The 22,112-nt window shown below is 55.0% G+C and overlaps 1 protein-coding gene across 1 annotated transcript in view; it reads right to left on the reverse strand.

Moving 5' to 3' along the window:
• Window positions 1-537: 537 nt before the first annotated feature.
• The window catches only part of LOC146205590 (zinc finger BED domain-containing protein 4-like), a 172,260-nt gene continuing 150,685 nt past the window's right edge, over window positions 538-22,112 (reverse strand). Inside the window, exons 3-4 of the mRNA XM_084607490.1 lie at window positions 2,114-3,009; window positions 538-556 (exon numbers count right to left, since the gene is read on the reverse strand). Coding sequence (XP_084463616.1) covers window positions 538-556; window positions 2,114-3,009 — 915 coding nt within the window. The remainder of the gene's footprint in view (window positions 557-2,113; window positions 3,010-22,112) is intronic.

Raw genomic sequence — 22,112 nt, forward strand, 5'->3', positions numbered from 1 at the left:
AAGTCCCTGGGTTGTTGTCTCCCTTGCGCGGGCCATTAGTAATGCGTCGCGCCGCCGCCGCCGTTGCCGCGGACTACGCCATGCAAAATGGAGCCATCGCCTCTGCGCGCATTATTTCCGACCTCCGAAGCGGCTGTATGCCGCGTTGCTAAGCCAATGTTTTATTTACTATTTACAAACGCGACCTAAGTGCGAGCCCGAGGCGCGCCATTAGTAAACACAAAGTGAAAATGCCTCCAATTAGATGGAACTTAGTAACTGCGCTATTTTCGGTGCTAGGGATTCTAGAAAGGAGATGAGAGAGGGGAAGGAGCACGAAAAACATCAGTTCATTCGTTATATCTTGATTCGTCTCGCTGGGAACGGGTGCGCGTTGGTTATACTGCAGTGATGTCTAGACCAGTCTAGACGCATGAGATCACCCAAGCATCGCTTGCACAGGCGGTTGCTCCTCGGTTAAGCGACGAGACGAAGCGATGGAAGGCCGTGGTCATGAGCCGTCGTATTCTCCCTGGCTGCTAGTTTACCCCTTATCTCTTACTCTTCTAGCTCCAGACTGCCGAGTGCATGCGGGGAAAAGTGAATCACAACCCTGCACGGACGATACTGCACCAAACAAAAACACATCTTCGCTAGTCTTGTCACGTACGCTTCAATGAATATTTTTTCTTGCCGTCACTGATAATTCATGCAGACAGCTTCGAGACGGTTTTGCTCCGATTGTCTGCGTTGTAGGGAACTGATGAAACAGGCCGAGAGCACAGCCTGCTGCAGAGTGAGGTGGAAATTATGCATGGCGCCAGAAGCTTCGCTTGTTGTTTTCCTCGTTTGCGGGCGTTCTGCATGAAAATACGACTATGCTCTTAATAATAACAGAAGAAAGAATCTCTACGCAATTGATCAAATGATCTAATATCATTGCCACAACGTTTTTCTTTTTCTCGCAGATATACTCACGGTTTCATTAAAAGCGTTTAACTGTACACTATGGGACAACTTTCTATGGCCTTGCAGTGAAAATTATAGAGTCGACACTCACCAGCTGAGTGCGCAGCAGGATGTAGTCCCTTCATAAATTTCGCGGACAAATTATGGTACTACGGACTTGTTCGCGTTATTTTTACATTAATATTATACTAAAATTACAGGATTGCTCTTTTGTCTGCTTGAGAGCGGAAATGGCGAAAACCACTTTACAGGACTGTTTTCGTTACTATATCGTTATTGTAATAGCTACTGTAACATCGTCATTATCGCTACTATCATCTTTACCATTATCACCTAAATGCACCGTCACTGTCATCGCTACTAGTTATTATCATTATCACTAACTGCATCGTCATTATCATTGCTGCCATTATCCTTACATTACACAAGGATAATTACGACTGGTTTTCCGCGAGCCCGGCGTGAAGTAGTAGTATGCACTAGGGGTGTGCGAATAGTGGTTTTTTGATTCGAAGCGAATTCGAAGCGAATAGTGATTTTCTTCGAATAATTTCGAAGCGAATAGTTCGAATAGTACTTCTGGCACTAAAAAGCGGCTGAATCACAGTAGGCATTTCCAAAACCATTTATTTTCCCAATACACGATGCCATTACATACTGCACTGAGGCTTTATTTAAAACCACACTTCAAAATTTTAAGAAAGCACCTAAAGTGAGTGATGAACAATTTTTGCTGGCTTGGTAATAAAAAGTTATAGCACATAAAGATACTGCTGGCTTTCTAATAAGAAATTCGAGATAAAATTTAGAAAAATGAGAGTATAACAGAACGGTGCCAGTAGTACAACCAATAACTGAAAGTATAGTAGTAACTGCACTACACTGCAGCAAGAGCACTAAGAACAGTAAAGAAAAAAAAAAAGACATTCTGCACTTCCGGTGACAGCTTCCATTTACAGCCCAGCATACTCCAATCTAAACGTTATCGTGCAGAAACACAAGCTGTTCTACATGACGGGTGAGCAGGTTCTCTCTCTGACAGCGCACAATGTTTCCTGCAGCTGAAAACAGCCTTTCGCTGGTAGTCTGTGTTGCTGGGATTGAAAGATATTTGCGTGCAAGTGGTGCTATGGATGGGTACAGACGGCTGCCGCTGGTTCTCCACCACGCCAAAGGGTCTTCAGACTGCGGAAGAAGGGGGCTTTTCAAGTACTCGGCGACTTCATTCTTCACTGTATGGTGTGGTCGGCGGCTCTTATCGGAACTAAATTTGTCAAAGGCGCACCACACAGAGTCACCCGAAGTGGAAGGTCTTGGAGATGCGCAGACTCCGCTTGGAACCTCAGCATGCTGATGCACTAGCACCGTCTCTTCTGCTGCCTTCACAAGGAGATCAAGCGCCCATTTCTTTTCAGCTTCGGTAGTGTAGCATGCATCTTTGTACCTAGGGTCAGCCAACATGGCTAATGCTGGAAGCTGAGACATCTTGATGTCAGGAAATCTAGACTTGATGCTCTTTAGTAGGCTGGATGCAATTGATGCTGCATCATAATCATTCAAATGCTGTGCAAGAACGATCCTTGTGCATTCAAGCAGCGGGATAACTTGTGAGAGAGTTGGGTAGCTATCCCCAGAGAGTTGAGTTTTGGCCTGATCAAGCGGCTGCAGGACCTTTACTGATGCTGCTAGTAGCTTCCACTCTTGTGCGGCGAGATTTTCAACCACGTCACATTCTGAAAGTTCCACAGTAATAGGGGCACGAAGTCTTAGAAGTCTGGCCATCATGGCATGCTCGCTGTTCCAACGTGTCGGTACGTCCTGCACTACTTCAAGACAATCCAAAGGCATGCTTTTCTGAATTTCATTAAGGCGTGCTCGAGCCTTGGCACTTCGCTTATACCGACCTACTATTGACCTTGCTTTTGCACAAAGCTGCGCAAGCCCCGCCACATCTTTTTTGACATCATTGATGCATAACTGAAGCGTGTGGTCGAAACACAGCACGCCCTGCCACGACGATCGCGCAACCACCGAAACAAAGTTTCTCCCGTTGTCAGTGACCTATGCCGAGCGTTCACGGCAGTATAACGCTCCACGGGTGCGCAATAAGCTTGGCGTTATTACACGCTAAAGGCGCCCTTCCCATTGACGTAAGTATACACTTCGGCGACATCAAGTCTCCGGGCTGCCGCTGAATTTTTCGCCACTCCGAGAACGGTCGCCCATGTTCGGTACGCATGATTCGTCACCTGACTGAATGAAGCGATAGCGTGGTAGGGCTGCGTGTTTATGTTTGCATCTGTCCTGTCGGATAATCGTTTCTGCAACTCTTGAAAACGAAAAAAAGGAGGGGGGCCGACGAATTTTCGGGCGAACGACCTGTATACGCTTTCGCGTAAAAAGCCATGCGGCATTACTCGAAACCGAAACCACACAAAGCAAGCGGGCGAGCGTCCCAGAAACAATTCGCGCGAGACGAATACTTCGAAATTTCGAATACCGAGAATTCGGTTCGAAGCGAATATCGAATGCTGTGCTATTCGACCGAATATTCGAAATTATCGAATATTCGCACACCCCTAGTATGCACGCTCGGCTGGGGACCGGAGGGATAGGGATTCGATTCCTCGTGGAGAAAGCTTTTTTCTTTAAGGGAAGGACGTGTTCTGGTCACACTTTCTGTGCGCGCAACGCATGAGGCAAGAAAGGTTAAAAACATCCAGCACGCCGTTAGTAGTCATTATTTTAACGTCAGTACAAAACCCTATGGGCATGTCGATGGCTGCACCGCCTGTCGGGAATCCCGCGAAGCGTACGGGGGACGCGTATGCCGAGTCACTCCGCCGGTTTCTGTGCGCTTTGGTGTGAGCTTGCTTTGGCAACGTACATCGAGTGGCACCCTGATTAGTCACAATTATACGTTCACACAGGCAAAAAAAAAAAAAAAAAAAAAGAAGAAAAAAAAAAAACGTGGAACGCATTGCTGCGTAGTTGGCAGCTCAGAAACTGTTAATTCAACGTAAAGGCGTAATTAGGCCAGATGTGCCTGAATGACTCGGTGTAGTAATTTTCTCCACGGTTGCGGAAAATTTCCTGTGCTCAAGGATGCAGGGTCGAATCCCGGCCGCGGCGGCCGCTTTTGCATGGAGATAGAAAACAAGGCGCCCGTCTACTGTTCGATGTCAGTGTAAGTTAAAGAACCCCAGATGGTCGAAAATTTCGGAGCCCTCTACTACGGTGTCTCTTATAGGCTGAGTCACTATGGGACGTTAGACCCCATAAACCGAAGCCTTACTCCTATTAGAAGAAAAGCTGAAGTGTACGCCCAGATGATTCTAAAAGTCCGTCATCAAGCAGCCTTTTGACGCAAAAGCTACGATACCATAACGCCGTGACGCAAACCCATGCTTCTACGACTGAGGGCATCGAACCCTTAAATAATGTCGTGCATGTCGATTGTATATATTATACTCTGCTCTGGTGGACCTACTATGGCTGCTATTTTCCCAGCGGTATCAAAATTGTAATGCAACCTTCATTTTACAGTGCTCCGGGTGGCGTCATACGATCTCTCGTTGAGTTTATCATCCATCTACTAGCTCGCGACAGGGATTATGTACCTCAAACTGAAAGCCTTCCCTTACTTTCGTGTAAAAATTGTGATGCAACGTTCGTTGTATAGCCCTCCGAGTGGTGAAACGCAATTTCTTGTTGCACATACCGCACATCTGCTAGTCGAGTCAGAGGCTAGCTCGTCATAAGTATTCGACCCGACGGCATATGTAGGCTACCTCCAATTGCATGCCTTCAAATAGAGGTTTTCGCGATTGCGGCATCAGACGAGAGACGACACCTGAAGCATGACAGTCTACGCCGAATACACAAACATACAGGCACTGAATACAGTATCTGCGGAAAGAACTTTAATGCATGTTGAAAACCTCAGTGAAAACCTCAGAAAACATTTCACCCGCGGCCGTCTGACTGTCTCTTCACAAGCATAAAACCAAATGTTGAATAAACATGTATCTTACACACCACAAACCGTGTCTCTTACTACAGTATCATTGCATACACACACAAGCAAAACTAGGCCTAACCGCAGTTTTCGTTACGTATATCCTGGCTTAGCTGAGCTAAGCCACCAGCAATTTTTTTTTCCATCAAAGTTTTTTTTTTCTCACAGCACATCTCTGTATATTAGCGACGTAAAAACAATGCGCGTTGGAGGGCGCGGCGTCACGTTGAAAGAGGACATCGATAACATTTTTTCTTGCTAAAACTAGACGGAGTATTTTTAACATGCACCCAGATATGGGCACGTGCGTGTGTTCTTGCATTTTATTTCCGTCGAAATGCTGCCGCCGCAGCTATCGAAGTTGAGAATAAAACGTTAAGCAAGAATGGTTATTGTGTAGCTGAACGCCTTAACAACGGAGCCAATGCGGAGGGTGAAAGGCAATGAGAGTACTGGACAGCACTAGCAGCAGAAGCAATTTTTAAAAAGCCCGTCTATGCATCAGTGCGGCTGGCTAAAGTTAATGAACCTCAGCGCAGGTGTGGCCATCAAATGCAAGTCCTGCTATTGTGGTGTTACAGTGAAACGCTGCAATTGTGTAGTCAAATACAAAAAAGGGAAAATATTGCTTTGGCTGCACATGGTGTGGATAACTTGCCTCGCAATTCATGCAGATAACTTGGGATGCCATGCATGCACCGGTGATCAAGTTTCGTGGCATTCGAGTTTGCTGCTGCAGTCGTCACCCGCAGAGGGAGGGCAGGTGTGAACGTCTGCTTTTCACTCACTCTCCGAAGCGAAGTGTGGTAATACGATGCTTGTCAAGTCGATTGACATTAACAAATCCACAGCTGAACGCTGCCACACTGCAGGCGATCTTTCATTTTTGAAATGTGAGGCTTCTTAATCGCAGTTGACAGACACAGCCGGCTGTATGCAAATACTGGGTGTGTTAAAATTTCCTGTTCTTTTGCTTACAAGGGCAAGGGGCGATGACAATACGTACAAAATGTAGCGCTAAAACAGCAGGTCTATAGGAAAGGAGACAAACTGAGCGCCGACGCTGGTTTTTGATTTATTTGTTTCTAACAGCTTTCGTAACGAGAAATTTCGAGCAAACGAGTATTTCAGCGGGAAGTTGTTTTGGGTGCAGTTTATTCGTATATCTTAAAACTACGCTATGATAATCGATATACCTGCAAGTTTCCCATCGAGAGGCGCGTAGTTTTGTCACCAAAGTGAAGGGCAAAGTTTAATAAAAGAAAGATTTGCTGCGCATCAGGAGATTAAACCATTCCCTTCAATATTTTTTCTTAACGGCATGTTACAATATTCCACAGAAAGATGTGGTGCAATGACGACCGACGGAAATTACGTCACGACGAAGCTTTGTCACTTGAATTTCAGCTTCTGTGGATTCAGTTTCACAGTTTGAGTTTCTGTGGATTCGTTTGTGAAGGTATTGCCTGCTAGAGTACGGTTTTAACCTGTAATGCGTCAATACTAGCGCTCACATCGCTGGAAAAACGGCGTCATGCGCTGCCTCAAACTGCAGCAACTCCTTTGCGATGGGATACAGGACGCCCTGAATTCAGTCAATGAATGAGCGGCAAAAACAGTAGGCCGGTCGTTGCGATCCGCTTGCATATCGCCGACGGCTAGCTCCACGGGCCCTTTGTTTCGAGTGGTCGGTAAGTGTTTTACAGTGTTGTGAAGACTAGTGGATTTGGTAGAGTAGGTTGCTTTCTCTCGTTAAGTATAGTACAAAGTTGTCGCCCGGTCAGCATCGGCTATGCTCTGTCGCGGCAGTGGCGCGCACGTGGTCGTTCCACTTCTTGAAAAGCTTCGCAAACGTAGTACATGCGCACTCGGCCTACGTCAGTACAGCGTGGTAAGGTGCGTGATAAGGCGTTATAAGCAGTGAAATAAGTTTTCGACGGGTATTTGTGCTACATGCGGGATCCTCGAATCAATGCCAATGCGACAATGATATCAGCTACCGATATCGAAGGGTCGTTGCGTGACTGCTGGCCAGGTTGTCAACGAATGTGTTTTATAAGCACTTGTAAGGTTTATACATTGTTACGTGAGAAATCATTGCTAATTTATTGCCCAATAATGAAAAATGCAGCCATCGCCGATAGGCGTTGAAACGCAAGAGCATAAGCAGTTATGTTTTAATGCCGAATGGGTCCATCGCCACGTAAGCATGGCGCGCTCCGTTGCACGCGTTGCTTCACTTTCTTCAACGCAGCGAAGTGACATCCTTCTGCCTGCGACAGCTGATTCGACAGCCACAGCCCCCCTGAGGTCTGCGACTAAGTGAAGTGGCGTCCCTTTGCAACGAACAGGCGTCCCTCTGCGACCACTCGTTCAGCCACCACGGCTCTCCGGAGGTTTGTGACGAAGTAAATGGCGTCTCTGCAACGAACTGGCATCCCTCTGCGACCACTGGTTCGGCCACCACGGCTCTCCGGAGGATTGTGACGAAGTGAAGTGGTGTCTCTCTGCAACGAACTGGTATCCCTCTGCGACAACTGGTTCGGCCACCACGGCTCTCCGGAGGTTTGTGACGAAGTGAAGTGGTGTCTCTCTGCAACGAGATGGCATCCCTCTGCGACCACTGGTTCGGCCAACACGGCTCTCCGGAAGTTTGTGACGAAGTGAAGCAGTGTCTCTCTGCAACGAACTGGCATCCTTCTGCGACCACTGGTTCGGCCACCACGGCTCTCCGGAGGTTTGTGACGAAGTGAAGGGGTGTCTCTATGCAACGAACTGGCATCCCTCTGCGACCACTGGTTCGGCCACCACGGCTCTCCGGAGGTTTGTGACGAAGTGAAGTGGTGTCTCTCTGCAACGAACTGGCATCCCTCTGCGACCACAGGTTCGGCCGCCACGGCTCTCCGGAGGTTTGTGACGAAGTGAAGTGGTGTCTCTCTGCAACGAACTGGCATCCCTCTGCGACCACTAGTTCGGCCACCACGGCTCTCGGGAGGTTTGTGACGAAGTGAAGTGGTATCTATCTCCAACGAACTGGCATCGCTCTGAGACCACTGGTTCGGCCGCCACCGCCCTCCGGAGGTCTGCGACGAAGTGAAGTGGCATCCGTCTGCGACCACTGGTTCGGCCTCCATGACTCTCCGGAAGTCTGTGACGAAGTGAAGTGGCATCTCTTTGCAACGAACTAGTGTCTTTCAGCGGCCACTGGTTTGGCCTCCACGGTTTTCCGGAGGTGTGCGACGGAGTGAACTGGCATCCCTCTGCGACCAATGGTTCGGCCGCCACGGCCCTCCGGAGGTCTGCGACGAAGTGAAGTGGCATCCCACTGCGACCACTGGTTCGGCCACCACGGCTCTCCGGAGGTTTGTGACGAAGTGAAGTGGTGTCTCTGCAACGAACTGGCATCCCTCTGCGACCACTGGTTCGGCCACCACGGCTCTCCGGAGGTTTGTGACGAAGTGAAGTGGTGTCTCTCTGCAACGAACTGGCATCCCTCTGCGACCACTGGTTCGGCCACCACGGCTCTCCGGACGTTTGTGACGAAGTGAAGCAGTGTCTCTCTGCAATGAACTGGCATCCCTCTGCGATCACTGGTTCGGCCACCACGGCTCTCCGGAGGTTTGTGACGAAGTGAAGTGGTGTCTCTCTGCAACGAACTGGCATCCCTCTGCGCCCTAAGGTTCGGCCACCACGGCTCTCCGGAGGTTTGTGACGAAGTGAAGTGGTGTCTCTCTGCAACGAACTGGCATCCCTCTGCGACCACTGGTTCGGCCACCACGGCTCTCCGGAGGTTTGTGACGAAGTGAAGTGGTATCCGTCTGCGACCACTGGTTCGGCTTCCATGACTCTCCGAAAGTCTGTGACGAAGTGAAGTGGCATCTCTTTGCAATGAACTAGTGTCTTTCAGCGGCCACTGGTTCGGCCTCCACGGTTTTCCGGAGGTGTGCGACGGAGTGAACTGGCATCCCTCTGCAACCACTGGTTCGGCCACCACGGCTCTCTGGATGTTTGTGACAAAATGAAGTGTCTCTCTGCAACGAACTGGCATCCCTCTGCGACAACTGGTTCGGCCACCACGGCTCTCCAGAAGTTTGTGACGAAGTGAAGCAGTGTATCTCTGCAACGAACTGGCATCCCTCTGCGACCACTGGTTCGGCCACCACGGCTCTCCGGAGGTCTGCGACGAAGTGAAGTGGCATCCGTCTGCGACCACTGGTTCGGCGTCCATGACTCTCCGGAAGTCTGTGACGAAGTGAAGTGGCATCTCTTTGCAACGAACTAGTGTCTTTCAGCGGCCACTGGTTCGGCCTCCACTGTTTTCCGGAGGTGTGCGACGGAGTGAACTGGCATCCCTCTGCGACCACTGGTTCGGCCACCCCGGCTCTCCGGAGGTTTGTGACGAAGTGAAGTGGTGTCTCTCTGCAATGAACTGGCGTCCCTCTGCGACCACTGGTTCGGCCTCCACGGCTCTCCGGAGGTTTGTGACGAAGTGAAGTGGTGTCTCTCTGCAACGAACTGGCATCCCTCTGCGACCGCTGGTTCGGCCACCACGGCTCTCCGGAGGTTTGTGACGAAGTGAAGTGGTGTCTCTCTGCAACGAACTGGCATCCCTCTGCGACCACTGGTTCGGCCTCCATGACTCTCCGGAAGTCTGTGACGAAGTGAAGTGGCATCTCTCTGCAACGAACTAATGTCTTTAAGCGGCCACTGGTTCGGCCTCCACGGCTTTCCGGAGGTGTGCGACGGAGTGAAGTGGCGTCCCTCTGCGACCACTGGTTCGTCCACCACGCTTTTCCGGATGTCTGTGACAAAATGAAGTGTCTCTCTGCAACGAACTGGCATCCCTCTGCGACCACTGGTTCGGCCACCACGGCTCTCCGGAGGTTTGTGACGAAGTGAAGTGGTGTCTATCTGCAATGAACTGGTGTCCCTCTGCGACCACTGGTTCGGCCACCACGGCTCTCCGGAGGTTTGTGACGAAGTGAAGTGGTGTCTCTCTGCAACGAACTGGCATCCCTCTGCGACCACTGGTTTGGCCGCCACGGCCCTCCGGAGGTCTGCGACGAAGTGAAGTGGCATCCCTCTGCGACCACTGGTTCGGCCACCACGGCTCTCCAGAGGTTTGTGACGAAGTGAAGTGGTGTCTCTCTGCAATGAACTGGCATCCCTCTGCGACCACTGGTTCGGCCGCCACGGCCCTCCGGAGGTCTGCGACGAAGTGAAGTGGCATCCCTCTGCGACCACTGGTTCGGCCTAAATGACTCCGGAAGTCTGTGACGAAGTGAAGTGGCATCTCTCTGCAACGAACTAGTGTATTTCAGCGGCCACTGGTTCAGCCTCCACGGCTTTTCGGAGGTGTGCGACGGAGTGAACTGGCATCCCTCTGCGACCACTGGTTCGGCCACCACGGCTCTCCGGAGGTTTGTGACGAAGTGAAGTGGTGTCTCTCTGCAACGAACTGGCATCCCTCTGCGACCACTAGTTCGGCCACCACTGCTCTCCAGAGGTTTGTGACGAAGTGAAGTGGTGTCTCTCTGCAACGAACTGGCATCCCTCTGCGACCACTGGTTCGGCCTCCATGACTCTCCGGAAGTCTGTGACGAAGTGAAGTGGCATCTCTCTGCAACGAACTAATGTCTTTAAGCGGCCACTGGTTCGGCCTCCACGGCTTTCCGGAGGTGTGCGACGGAGTGAAGTGGCGTCCCTCTGCGACCACTGGTTCGGCCACCACACTTCTCCGGATGTTTGTGACAAAATGAAGTGTCTCTCTGCAACGAACTGGCATCCGTCTGCTACCACTGGTTCGGCCACCACGGCTCTCCGCAGGTTTGTGACGAAGTGAAGTGGTGTCTATCTGCAATGAACTGGTGTCCCTCTACGACCACTGGTTCGGCCACCACGGCTCTCCGGAGGTTTGTGACGAAGTGAAGTGGTGTCTCTCTGCAACGAACTGGCATCCCTCTGCGACCACTGGTTCGGCCACCACGGCTCTCCGGAGGTTTGTGACGAAGTGAAGTGGTATCTCTCTTCAACGAACTGTCATCCCTCTGCGACCACTGTTACGGCCGCCATGGCCCTCCGGAGGTCTGCGACGAAGTGAAGTGGCATCCCTCTGCGACGACTGGTTCGGCCACCACGGCTCTCCGGATGTTTGTGACAAAATGAAGTTTTTCTCTGCAACGAACTGGCATCCCTCAGCGACCACTGGTTCGGCCACCACGGCTCTCCGGAGGTTTGTGACGAAGTGAAGTGGTGTCTCTCTGCAACGAACTGGCATCCCTCTGCGACCACTGGTTCGGCCGCCATGGCCCTCCGGAGGTCTGCGACGAAGTGAAGTGGCATCCCTCTGCGACCACTGGTTCGGCCACCACAGCTCTCCGGAGGTTTGTGACAAAGTGAAGTGGTGTCTCTCTGCAACGAACTGGCATCCCTCTGCGACCACTGGTTCGGCCGCCACGGCCCTCCGGAGGTCTGCGATGAAGGGAAGTGGCATCCCTCTGCGACCACTAGTTCGGCCTTCATGACTCTCCGGAAGTCAGTGACGAAGTGAAGTGGCATCTCTCTGCAACGAACTAGTGTCTTTCAGCGGCCACTGGTTCAGCCTCCATGGCGTTCCGGAGGTGTGCGACGGAGTGAACTGGCATCCCTCTGCGACCACTGGTTCGGCCACCACGGCTCTCCGGAGGCTTGTGACGAAGTGAAGTGGTGTCTCTCTGCAACGAACTGGCATCCCTCTGCGACCACTGGTTCGGCCACCACGGCTCTCCGGAGCTTTGTGACGAAGTGAAGTGGTGTCTCTCTGCAACGAACTGGCATCCCTCTGCGACCACTGGTTCGGCCGCCACGGCCCTCCGGAGGTCTGCGACGAAGTGAAGTGGCATCCCTCTGCGACCACTGGTTCGGCCACCACGGCTCTCCGGAGGTTTGTGACAAAGTGAAGTTGTGTCTCTCTGCAACGAACTGGCATCCCTCTGCGACCACTGGTTCGGCAACCACAGCTTTCCGGAGGTTTGTGACGAAGTGAAGTGGTGTCTCTCTGCAACGAACTGGCATCCCTCTGCGACCACTGGTTCGGCCACCCCTGCTCTCCGGAGGTTTGTGACGAAGTGAAGTGGTGTCTCTCTGCAACGAACTGGCATCCCTCTGCGACCACTGGTTCGGCCTCCATGACTCTCCGGAAGTCTGTGATGAAGTGAAGTGGCATCTCTCTGCAACGTACTAATCTCTTTAAGCGGCCACTGGTTCGGCCTCCACGGCTTTCCGGAGGTGTGCGAGGGAGTGAAGTGGCGTCCCTTTGCGACCACTGGTTCGGCCACCACGACTCTCCAGATGTTTGTGACGAAGTGAAGCGTGTCTCTGCAACAAATTGGCATCCCTCTGCGACCACTAGTTCGGCCGCCACGGCCCTCCGGAGGTCTGCGACGAAGTGAAGTGGCATCCCTCTTCGACCACTGGTTCGGCATCCACGACTTTCCGGAGGTCTGTGACGAAGTGAAGTGGCGGTTCTGCAACCAACTAGTGTCTTTCAGCGGCCACTGGTTCGGCCTACACGGCTTTCCGGAGGTGTGCGACACAGTGAAGTGGCGTCCCTCTGCGGCCATTGGTTCCACCACGGCTCTCCGGAGGGTTGTGACGAAGTGAAGTGTCTCTGTGCAACGAACTGGCATCCCTCTGCGACCACTGGTTCGGCCACCACGGCTCTCCGGAGGTTTGTGACAAAGTGAAGTGGTGTCTCTCTGCAACGAACTGGCATCCCTCTGCGACCACTGGTTCGGCCGCCACGGCCCTCCGGAGGTCTGCGACGAAGTGAAGTGGCATCCCTCTGCGACCACTGGTTCGGCCTCCATGACTCTCCGGAGGTCTGTGGCGAAGTGAAGTGGCGTCCCTTTGCAACGAACTGGCATCCCTCTGCGACCACTGGTTCGGCCACCCCTGCTCTCCGGAGGTTTGTGACGAAGTGAAGTGGTGTCTCTCTGCAACGAACTGGCATCCCTCTGCGACCACTGGTTCGGCCTCCATGACTCTCCGGAAGTCTGTGACGAAGTGAAGTGGCATCTCTCTGCAACGAACTAATCTCTTTAAGCGGCCACTGGTTCGGCCTCCACGGCTTTCCGGAGGTGTGCGACGGAGTGAAGTGGCGTCCCTTTGCGACCACTGGTTCGCCCACCACGACTTTCCAGATGTTTGTGACAAAGTGAAGTGTGTCTCTGCAACAAATTGGCATCCCTCTGCGACCACTAGTTCGGCCGCCACGGCCCTCCGGAGGTCTGCGACGAAGTGAAGTGGCATCCCTCTGCGACCACTGGTTCGGCATCCACGACTTTCCGGAGGTCTGTGACGAAGTGAAGTGGCGGTTCTGCAACCAACTAGTGTCTTTCAGCGGCCACTGGTTCGGCCTACACGGCTTTCCGGAGGTGTGCGACACAGTGAAGTGGCGTCCCTCTGCGGCCATTGGTTCCGCCACGGCTCTCCGGAGGGTTGTGACGAAGTGAAGTGTCTCTGTGCAACGAACTGGCATCCCTCTGCGACCACTGGTTCGGCCACCACGGCTCTCCGGAGGTTTGTGACAAAGTGAAGTGGTGTCTCTCTGCAACGAACTGGCATCCCTCTGCGACCACTGGTTCGGCCGCCACGGCCCTCCGGAGGTCTGCGACGAAGTGAAGTGGCATCCCTCTGCGACCACTGGTTCGGCCTCCATGACTCTCCGGAGGTCTGTGGCGAAGTGAAGTGGCGTCCCTTTGCAACGAACTGGCATCCCTCTGCGACCACTGGTTCGGCCTCCATTACTCTCCGGAGGTCTGCGACTAAGTGAAGTGGCGTCCCTTTGCAATGAACTGGCGTCCCTGTGCGACCACTGGTTCGGCCGCCACGGTCCTCCATAGGTCTGCGACAAAGTGAAGTGGCGTTCCTTTCCAACGAACTGGCATCCCTCTGCGACCACTGGTTCGGCCCTGCGACGAAGTGGCATCCCTCTGCGACCACTGGTTCGGCATCCATGACTCTCCGGAGGTCTGTGACGAAGTGAAGTGGCGTCCCTTTGCAACGAACTGGCGTCCCTCTGCGACCTCTGGTTCGGCCCTGCGACGAAGTGAAGTGGCATCCCTCTGCGACCACTGGTTCGCGATCCATGACTCTCCGGAGGTCTGTGACGAAGTGAAGTGGCCTCCCTTTGCAACGAACTGGCATCCCTCTGCGACCACTGGTTCGGCCCTGCGACGAAGTGAAGTGGCATCCCTCTGCAACCATTGGTTCGGCATCCATGACTCTCCGGAGGTCTGTGACGAATTGAAGTGGCGTCCCTTTGCAACGAACTGGCATCCCTCTTCGACCACTGGTTCGGCCCTGCGACGAAGTGAAGTGCCATCCCTCTGCGACTACTAGTTGGGCATCCATGACTCTCCTGAGGTCTGTGATGAAGTGAAGTGGCGTCCCTTTGCAACGAACTGGCATCGCTCTGCGACCACTTTTTCGGCCCTGCGACGAAGTGAAGTGGCATCCCTCTGCGACCACTGGTTCGAAATCCATGACTCTCCGGAGGTCTGTGACAAAGTGAAGTGGCGTCCCTTTGCAACGAACTGGCATCGCTCTGTGACCACTGGTTCGGCCCTGCAACGAAGTGAAGTGGCATCCCTCTGCGAGCACTGGTTCGGCATCCATGACTCTCCGGAGGTCTGTGACGAAGTGAAGTGGCGTCCCTTTGCGACGAACTGGCATCCCTCTGCGACCACTGGTTCGGCATCCATGACCGTCCGGAGGTCTGTGACGAAGTGAAGTGGCGTCCCTTTGCAACGAACTGGCATCCCTCTGCGACCACTGGTTCGGCATCCATGACTCTCCGGAGGTCTGTGATTGAAATCGCGTCCCTTTGCAATGAACTGGCATCCCTCTGCGACCACTGGTTCGGCCCTGCGACGAAGTGAAGTGGCATCCCTCTGCGACAGTGGTTCGAGCACCACGGCCCTGCGGAGGTCTGCGACTAAGTGAAGTGGCGTCCCTTTGCAACGAACTGGCATCCCTCTGCGACCACTGGTTCGGCCATGCGAAGAAGTGAAGTGGCATCCCTCTGCGACCACTGGTTCGGCATCCATGACTCTCCGGAGGTCTGTGACGAAGTGAAGTGGCGTCCGTTTGCAACGAACTGGCATCCCTTTGCGACCACTGGTTCGGCCCTGCGACAAAGTGAAGTGGCATCCCTCTGCGACCACTGGTTCGGCATCCATGACTCTCCGGAGGTCTGTGATTGAAATCGCGTCCCTTTGCAACGAACTGGCATCCCTCTGTGACCACTGGTTCGGCCCTGCGACGGAGTGAAGTGGCGTTCCTCTGCGACCACTGGTTCGGCCACCACGGCTCTCCGGAGGTTTGTGACGAAGTGAAGTGGTGTCTCTCAGCAACGAACTGGCATCCCTCTGCGTCCACTGGTTCGGCCGCCACGGCCCTCCGGAGGTCTGCGACGAAGTGAAGTGGCATCCCTCTGCGACCACTGGTTCGGCATCCATGACTCTCCGGAGGTCTGTGACGAAGTGAAGTGGCGTCTCTTTTGCAACGAACTGGCGTCCCTCTGCGACCTCTGGTTCGGCCCTGCGACGAAGTGAAGTGGCATCCCTCTGCGACCACTGGGTCGCGATCCATGACTCTCCGGAGGTCTGTGACGAAGTGAAGTGGCGTCCCTTTGCAACGAACTGGCATCCCTCTGCGACCAATGGTTCGGCCCTGCGACGAAGTGAAGTGGCATCCCTCTGCAACCATTGGTTCGGCATCCATGACTCTCCGGAGGTCCGTGACGAAGTGAAGTGGCGTCCGTTTGCAACGAACTGGCATCCCTCTGCGACCACTGGTTCGGCCGTACGAAGAATTGAAGTGGCATCCCTCTGCGACTACTAGTTCGGCATCCATGACTCTCCGGAGGTCTGTGATGAAGTGAAGTGGCGTCCCTTTGCAACGAACTGGCATCCCTCTGCGACACTGGTTCGGCCGCCACGGCCCTCCGGAGGTCTGCGACATCCCTCTGTGACCACTGGTTCGGCCCTGCGACGAAGTGAAGTGGCATCCCTCTGCGACCACTGGTTCGGCATCCATGGCTCTCCGGAGGTCTGTGACGAAGTGAAGTGGCGTCCCTTTGCAACGAACTGGCATCCCTCTGCGACCACTGCTTCGGCCCTGCGACGAAGTGAAGTGGCATCCCTCTGCGACCACTGGTTCGGCATCCATGACTCTCCGGAGGTCTGTGATTGAAATCGCGTTCCTTTGCAACGAACTGGCATCCCTCTGCGACCACTGGTTCGGCCCTGCGACGGAGTGAAGTGGCGTCCCTCTGCGACCACTGGTTCGGCCACCACGGCTCTCCGGATGTTTGTGACGAAGTGAAGTGTCTCTCTGCAACGAACTGGCATCTGTGGAAAACCAGTTTCCTCCTCCTTCGCCGCGACCGACCACCACCACCCCAACGAGTTTCATGGCAGCGCCGGCTGGGAGAGGAGGTAAATACCTCCCCTTAGGGGAAGGAGACCAGCGATGGGCTCGCCACCAGGACGTCTACGCGGGTTCCCGCGAGAAGACGAAAGAGAGCTTCTGGACCCAGCCGGCACCGAGAGCGGTCGTCTGCCGCCGCCTCTCCCGGCAAATGCCGGCGGATAGCGGGCACGGAGTACGCTGCGCACACGGGAGAACCCGTCGTGCACGACCGCCCATCTTCTGGTTCCCAACGGCGAAGCGACCGGTAAATACCGCACGCTCTCGCCGCCTCCCGCGGCAAACGCCGTGGTATGGCTTTGTCCGAAGAATGCGGCGCGCACGGGAGATCCCGGCCACCATATTCACGGCGCGTGCAAATGTCCGCCGCCGAAGTCGCACCCCCATTCCCCAGCCGGTGAGTCAAAAGTGCTTCTTACGTAGCCTTGCCCTTCCAAGGAAAACCTTGTTGATGTATAGCTAGCCGGCATGCTCTGTATTATTTGCAAGTGCAATAAATAGCAGTCGAGTATTAACTGTGTCGTCCCCGTCCTTTGTCCTTTTTCGGCCAATGAGCGTCGCGTCTGCGACGCCTAGCGGTGCGCTCCTGCGCTCGGCGAGGGAAGAGGGAAACGCGGCGCTATCGAGCAACCCGTTTGGGTTACTCAACCTCGGAAGAGAAGGAATACTTTTGTCCCCTTCATCCTCCGCGGCGCGCAGTGCTTCGGAGGGATGCACGGTTCTCCGCGATCGCTACACTCCTCCTACCTAAAGACCGAACGTCACCTGAAATCAGGCGACGGTAGGCCGGCAACAACTTCCTTGCCGCCTTGTCTTGCATCCAACGCTCCAACGCCGCTGTCCGGGTGGCTAGTTGGGATGGTCGAGTAGTCCGGTCTTCCGTACACTTCTTCACTGCGCAGGTGTAAGCGCCGCCACGGCGGTTTCGCGACGTCCAGTGCCTGAAGGGTTGTTTGCGCCATAATCTTTCCGTTCGCTGCTCCACCGCTACTCTGTGTGCCGTGAAGCACGAATTATGTCCCTTGCCTCGAAGCTCGCGATGATCACATGGCACCGCTCGTCGGTATGCCGACCGCACGGAAATGCTGTCACACAGCTGCGACGACCGCGGTCACACCCACACGCGCGCACGCACGCACACACGCCACTTGCTGGAAACACGGCGGCGATATCCGAAGCGCTTATCTCGAGAAGTGTCCCTCCATGGCGATCCGGCGCTCGAGAGGCAGCACTGCAGCCGGCAGCTGCTGCTCCTACAGCCGTCCAGAACCGTCGCCGGGCGCGCTGCTTCCTGACGGCTGGGCGGCGGCGACTTGGGTTGTGGCACGGCCGGTCTCGAGGGAGTGCGCGCTTCTGTTGTGGCGGCTAGAGCAGCGACCGTCGCTGGCACCCAAGGCTTTGTTGCTGCTGACTATCCGATGCTTGTGATGTCGACTGTGTCAGCGAGTTCGCTAGGAGACGACGCCTGTCTTCGCAGCGCCTTCTGGGAGACCCCTTTCGGATTTCCGTTCCCCCTTTAAAACCCCACACATCCCTCTGCGACCACTAGTTCGGCCGCCATGGCCCTCCGGAGGTCTGCGACGAAGTGAAGTGGCATCCCTCTGCGACCACTGGTTCGGCCTCCACGACTCTCCGGAGGTCTGTGACGAAGTGAAGTGGCATCTCTCTGCAACGAACTAGTGTCTTTCAGCGGCCACTGGTTCGGCCTCCATGGCTTTCCGGAGGTGTGCGACAGAGTGAACTGGCATCCCTCTGCGACCACTGGTTCGGCCCTGCGAAGTGAAGTGGCAGCCCTCTGCGACCACTGGTTCGGCATCCATGACTCTCCGGAGGTCTGCGATTGAAATCGCGTCCCCTTGCAACGAACTTTCATCCCTCTGCGACCACTGGTTCGGTTCTGCGACGAATTGAAATGGCATCCCTCGGCGACCACTGGTTCGGCCACCACGGCCCTCCGGAGGTCTGCGACTAAGTAAAGTAGCGTCCCTTTGCAACGAACTGGCATCCCTCTGCGACCACTGGCTCGGCCCTGCGACGAAGTGAAGTGGCATCCCTCTGCGACCACTGGTTCGGCATCCATGACTCTCCGGAGGTCTGTGACGAAGTGAAGTGGTGTCCCTTTGCAATGAACTGGCATCCCTCTGCGACCACTGGTTCGACCTCCATTACTCTCCGGAGGTCTGCGATTAAGTGAAGTGGCTTCCCTTTGCAATGAACTGGCATCCCTTTACGACCACTGGTTCGGCCGCCACGGCCCTCCGGAGGTCTGCGACGAAGTGAAGTGGCATCCCTTTGCGACCAGTGGTTCGGCCTCCATGACTCTCCGGAGGTCTGTGATGAAGTGAAGTGGCATAGTGGCATCTATCTGCAATGAACTAGTGTCTTTCAGCGGCCACTGGTTCGGCCTCCACGGCTTTCCGGAGTTGTGCGACGGAGTGAAGTGCCGTCCCTCCGCGGCCATTGGTTCCGCCACGGCTCTCCGGAGGTTTGTGACGAAGTGAAGCGTCTCTCTGCAACGAATTGGCATCCCTCTGCGACCACTGGTTCGGCCACCATGGCTCTCCGGAGGTTTGCGACGAAGTGAAGTGGTGTGTCTCTGCAACGAAATGGGATCCCTCTGCGACCACTGGTTCGGCCACCACGGCCCTCCGGAGGTCTGCGACGAAGTGAAGTGGCGTCTCTCTGCAACGAACTAGTGTCTTTCAGCGGCCACTGGTTTGGCCTCCACGGCTTTCCGGAGGTGTGCGACGGAGAGAAGTGACGTTCCTCTGCGACCACTGGTTCGGCCAACACGGCTCTCCGGAGGTTTGTGACGAAGTGAAGTGGTGTCTCTCTGCAACGAACTGGCATCCCTCTGCTACTACTGGTTCTGCCTCCACGGCCCTCCGGAGGTCTGCGACGAAGTGAAGTTGCATCCCTCTGCGACCACTGGTTCGGCCTCCATGACTCTCCGGAGGTCTGTGACGAAGTGAAGTGGCGTCCCTTTGCAACGAACTGGCGTCCCTCTGCGACCACAGGTTCGGCCTCCGTGACTCTCCGGAGGTTTGCGACTAAGTGAAGTGGCGTTCCTTTGCAACGAACTGGCATCCCTCTGCGACCACTGGCTCGGCCTCTATTACTCTCCGGAGGTCTGCGACTAAGTGAAGTGGCGTCCCTCTGCAATGAACTGGCGTCCCTCTGCGACCACTGGTTCGGCCGCCACGGCACTCCGGAGGTCTGCGACTTAGTGAAGTGGCGTCCCTTTGCAACGAATTGGCATCCCTCTGCGACCACTGGTTCGGCCTCTATTACTCTCCGGACGTCTGCGACTAAGTGAAGTGGCGTCCCTTTTCAACGAACTGGCATCCCTCTGCGACCACTGGTTCGGCATCCATGACTCTCCGGATGTCTGTGACGAAGTGAAGTGGCGTCCCTTTGCAACGAACTGGCGTCCCTCTACGACCACTGGTTCGGCCCTGTGACGAAGTGAAGTGGCATCCCTCTGCGACCACTGGTTCGGCATCCATGACTCTCCGGAGGTCTGTGACGAAGTGAAGTGACGTCCCTTTGCAACGAACTGGCATCCCTCTGCGACCACTGGTTCGGCCTCCGTGACTCTCCGGAGGTTTGCGACTAAGTGAAGTGGCGTTCCTTTGCAACGAACTGGCATCCCTCTGCGACCACTGGCTCGGCCTCTATTACTCTCCGGAGGTCTGCGACTAAGTGAAGTGGCGTCCCTCTGCAATGAACTGGCGTCCCTCTGCGACCACTGGTTCGGCCGCCACGGCACTCCGGAGGTCTGCGACTTAGTGAAGTGGCGTCCCTTTGCAACGAACTGGCATCCCTCTGCGACCACTGGTTCGGCCTCTATTACTCTCCGGACGTCTGCGACTAAGTGAAGTGGCGTCCCTTTTCAACGAAGTGGCATCCCTCTGCAACCACTGGTTCGGCATCCATGACTCTCCGGAGGTCTGTGACGAAGTGAAGTGGCGTCCCTTTGCAACGAACTGGCGTCCCTCTACGACCACTGGTTCGGCCCTGTGACGAAGTGAAGTGGCATCCCTCTGCGACCACTGGTTCGGCATCCATGACTCTCCGGAGGTCTGTGACGAAGTGAAGTGACGTCCCTTTGCAACGAACTGGCATCCCTCTGCGACCACTGGTTCGGCCGCCACGGCCCTCCGGAGGTCTGCGACTAAGTGAAGTGGCGTCTCTTTGCAACGAACTGGCATCCCTCTGCGACCACTGGTTCGGCCCTGCGACGAAATGAAGTGGCATCCCTCTGCGACCACTGGGTCGCGATCCATGACTCTCCGGAGGTCTGTGACGAAGTGAAGTGGCGTCCCTTTGCAACGAACTGGCATCCCTCTGCGACCAATGGTTCGGCCCTGCGACGAAGTGAAGTGGCATCCCTCTGCAACCATTGGTTCGGCATCCATGACTCTCCGGAGGTCCGTGACGAAGTGAAGTGGCGTCCGTTTGCAACGAACTGGCATCCCTCTGCGACCACTGGTTCGGCCGTACGAAGAATTGAAGTGGCATCCCTCTGCGACTACTAGTTCGGCATCCATGACTCTCCGGAGGTCTGTGATGAAGTGAAGTGGCGTCCCTTTGCAACGAACTGGCATCCCTCTGTGACCACTGGTTCGGCCCTGCGACGAAGTGAAGTGGCATCCCTCTGCGACCACTGGTTCGGCATCCATGGCTCTCCGGAGGTCTGTGACGAAGTGAAGTGGCGTCCCTTTGCAACGAACTGGCATCCCTCTGCGACCACTGCTTCGGCCCTGCGACGAAGTGAAGTGGCATCCCTCTGCGACCACTGGTTCGGCATCCATGACTCTCCGGAGGTCTGTGATTGAAATCGCGTTCCTTTGCAACGAACTGGCATCCCTCTGCGACCACTGGTTCGGCCCTGCGACGGAGTGAAGTGGCGTCCCTCTGCGACCACTGGTTCGGCCACCACGGCTCTCCGGATGTTTGTGACGAAGTGAAGTGTCTCTCTGCAACGAACTGGCATCTGTGGAAAACCAGTTTTCTCCTCCTTCGCCGCGACCGACCACCACCACCCCAACGAGTTTCATGGCAGCGCCGGCTGGGAGAGGAGGTAAATACCTCCCCTTAGGGGAAGGAGACCAGCGATGGGCTCGCCACCAGGACGTCTACGCGGGTTCCCGCGAGAAGACGAAAGAGAGCTTCTGGACCCAGCCGGCACCGAGAGCGGTCGTCTGCCGCCGCCTCTCCCGGCAAATGCCGGCGGATAGCGGGCACGGAGTACGCTGCGCACACGGGAGAACCCGTCGTGCACGACCGCCCATCTTCTGGTTCCCAACGGCGAAGCGACCGGTAAATACCTCACGCTCTCGCCGCCTCCCGCGGCAAACGCCGTGGTATGGCTTTGTCCGAAGAATGCGGCGCGCACGGGAGATCCCGGCCACCATATTCACGGCGCGTGCAAATGTCCGCCGCCGAAGTCGCACCCCCATTCCCCAGCCGGTGAGTCAAAAGTGCTTCTTACGTAGCCTTGCCCTTCCAAGGAAAACCTTGTTGATGTATAGCTAGCCGGCATGCTCTGTATTATTTGCAAGTGCAATAAATAGCAGTCGAGTATTAACTGTGTCGTCCCCGTCCTTTGTCCTTTTTCGGCCAATGAGCGTCGCGTCTGCGACGCCTAGCGGTGCGCTCCTGCGCTCGGCGA

Source organism: Amblyomma maculatum, chromosome 1, assembly GCF_055883805.1.
Source record: "Amblyomma maculatum isolate TAMU_Amacu chromosome 1, ASM5588380v1, whole genome shotgun sequence".
Taxonomy (NCBI): domain Eukaryota; kingdom Metazoa; phylum Arthropoda; class Arachnida; order Ixodida; family Ixodidae; genus Amblyomma; species Amblyomma maculatum.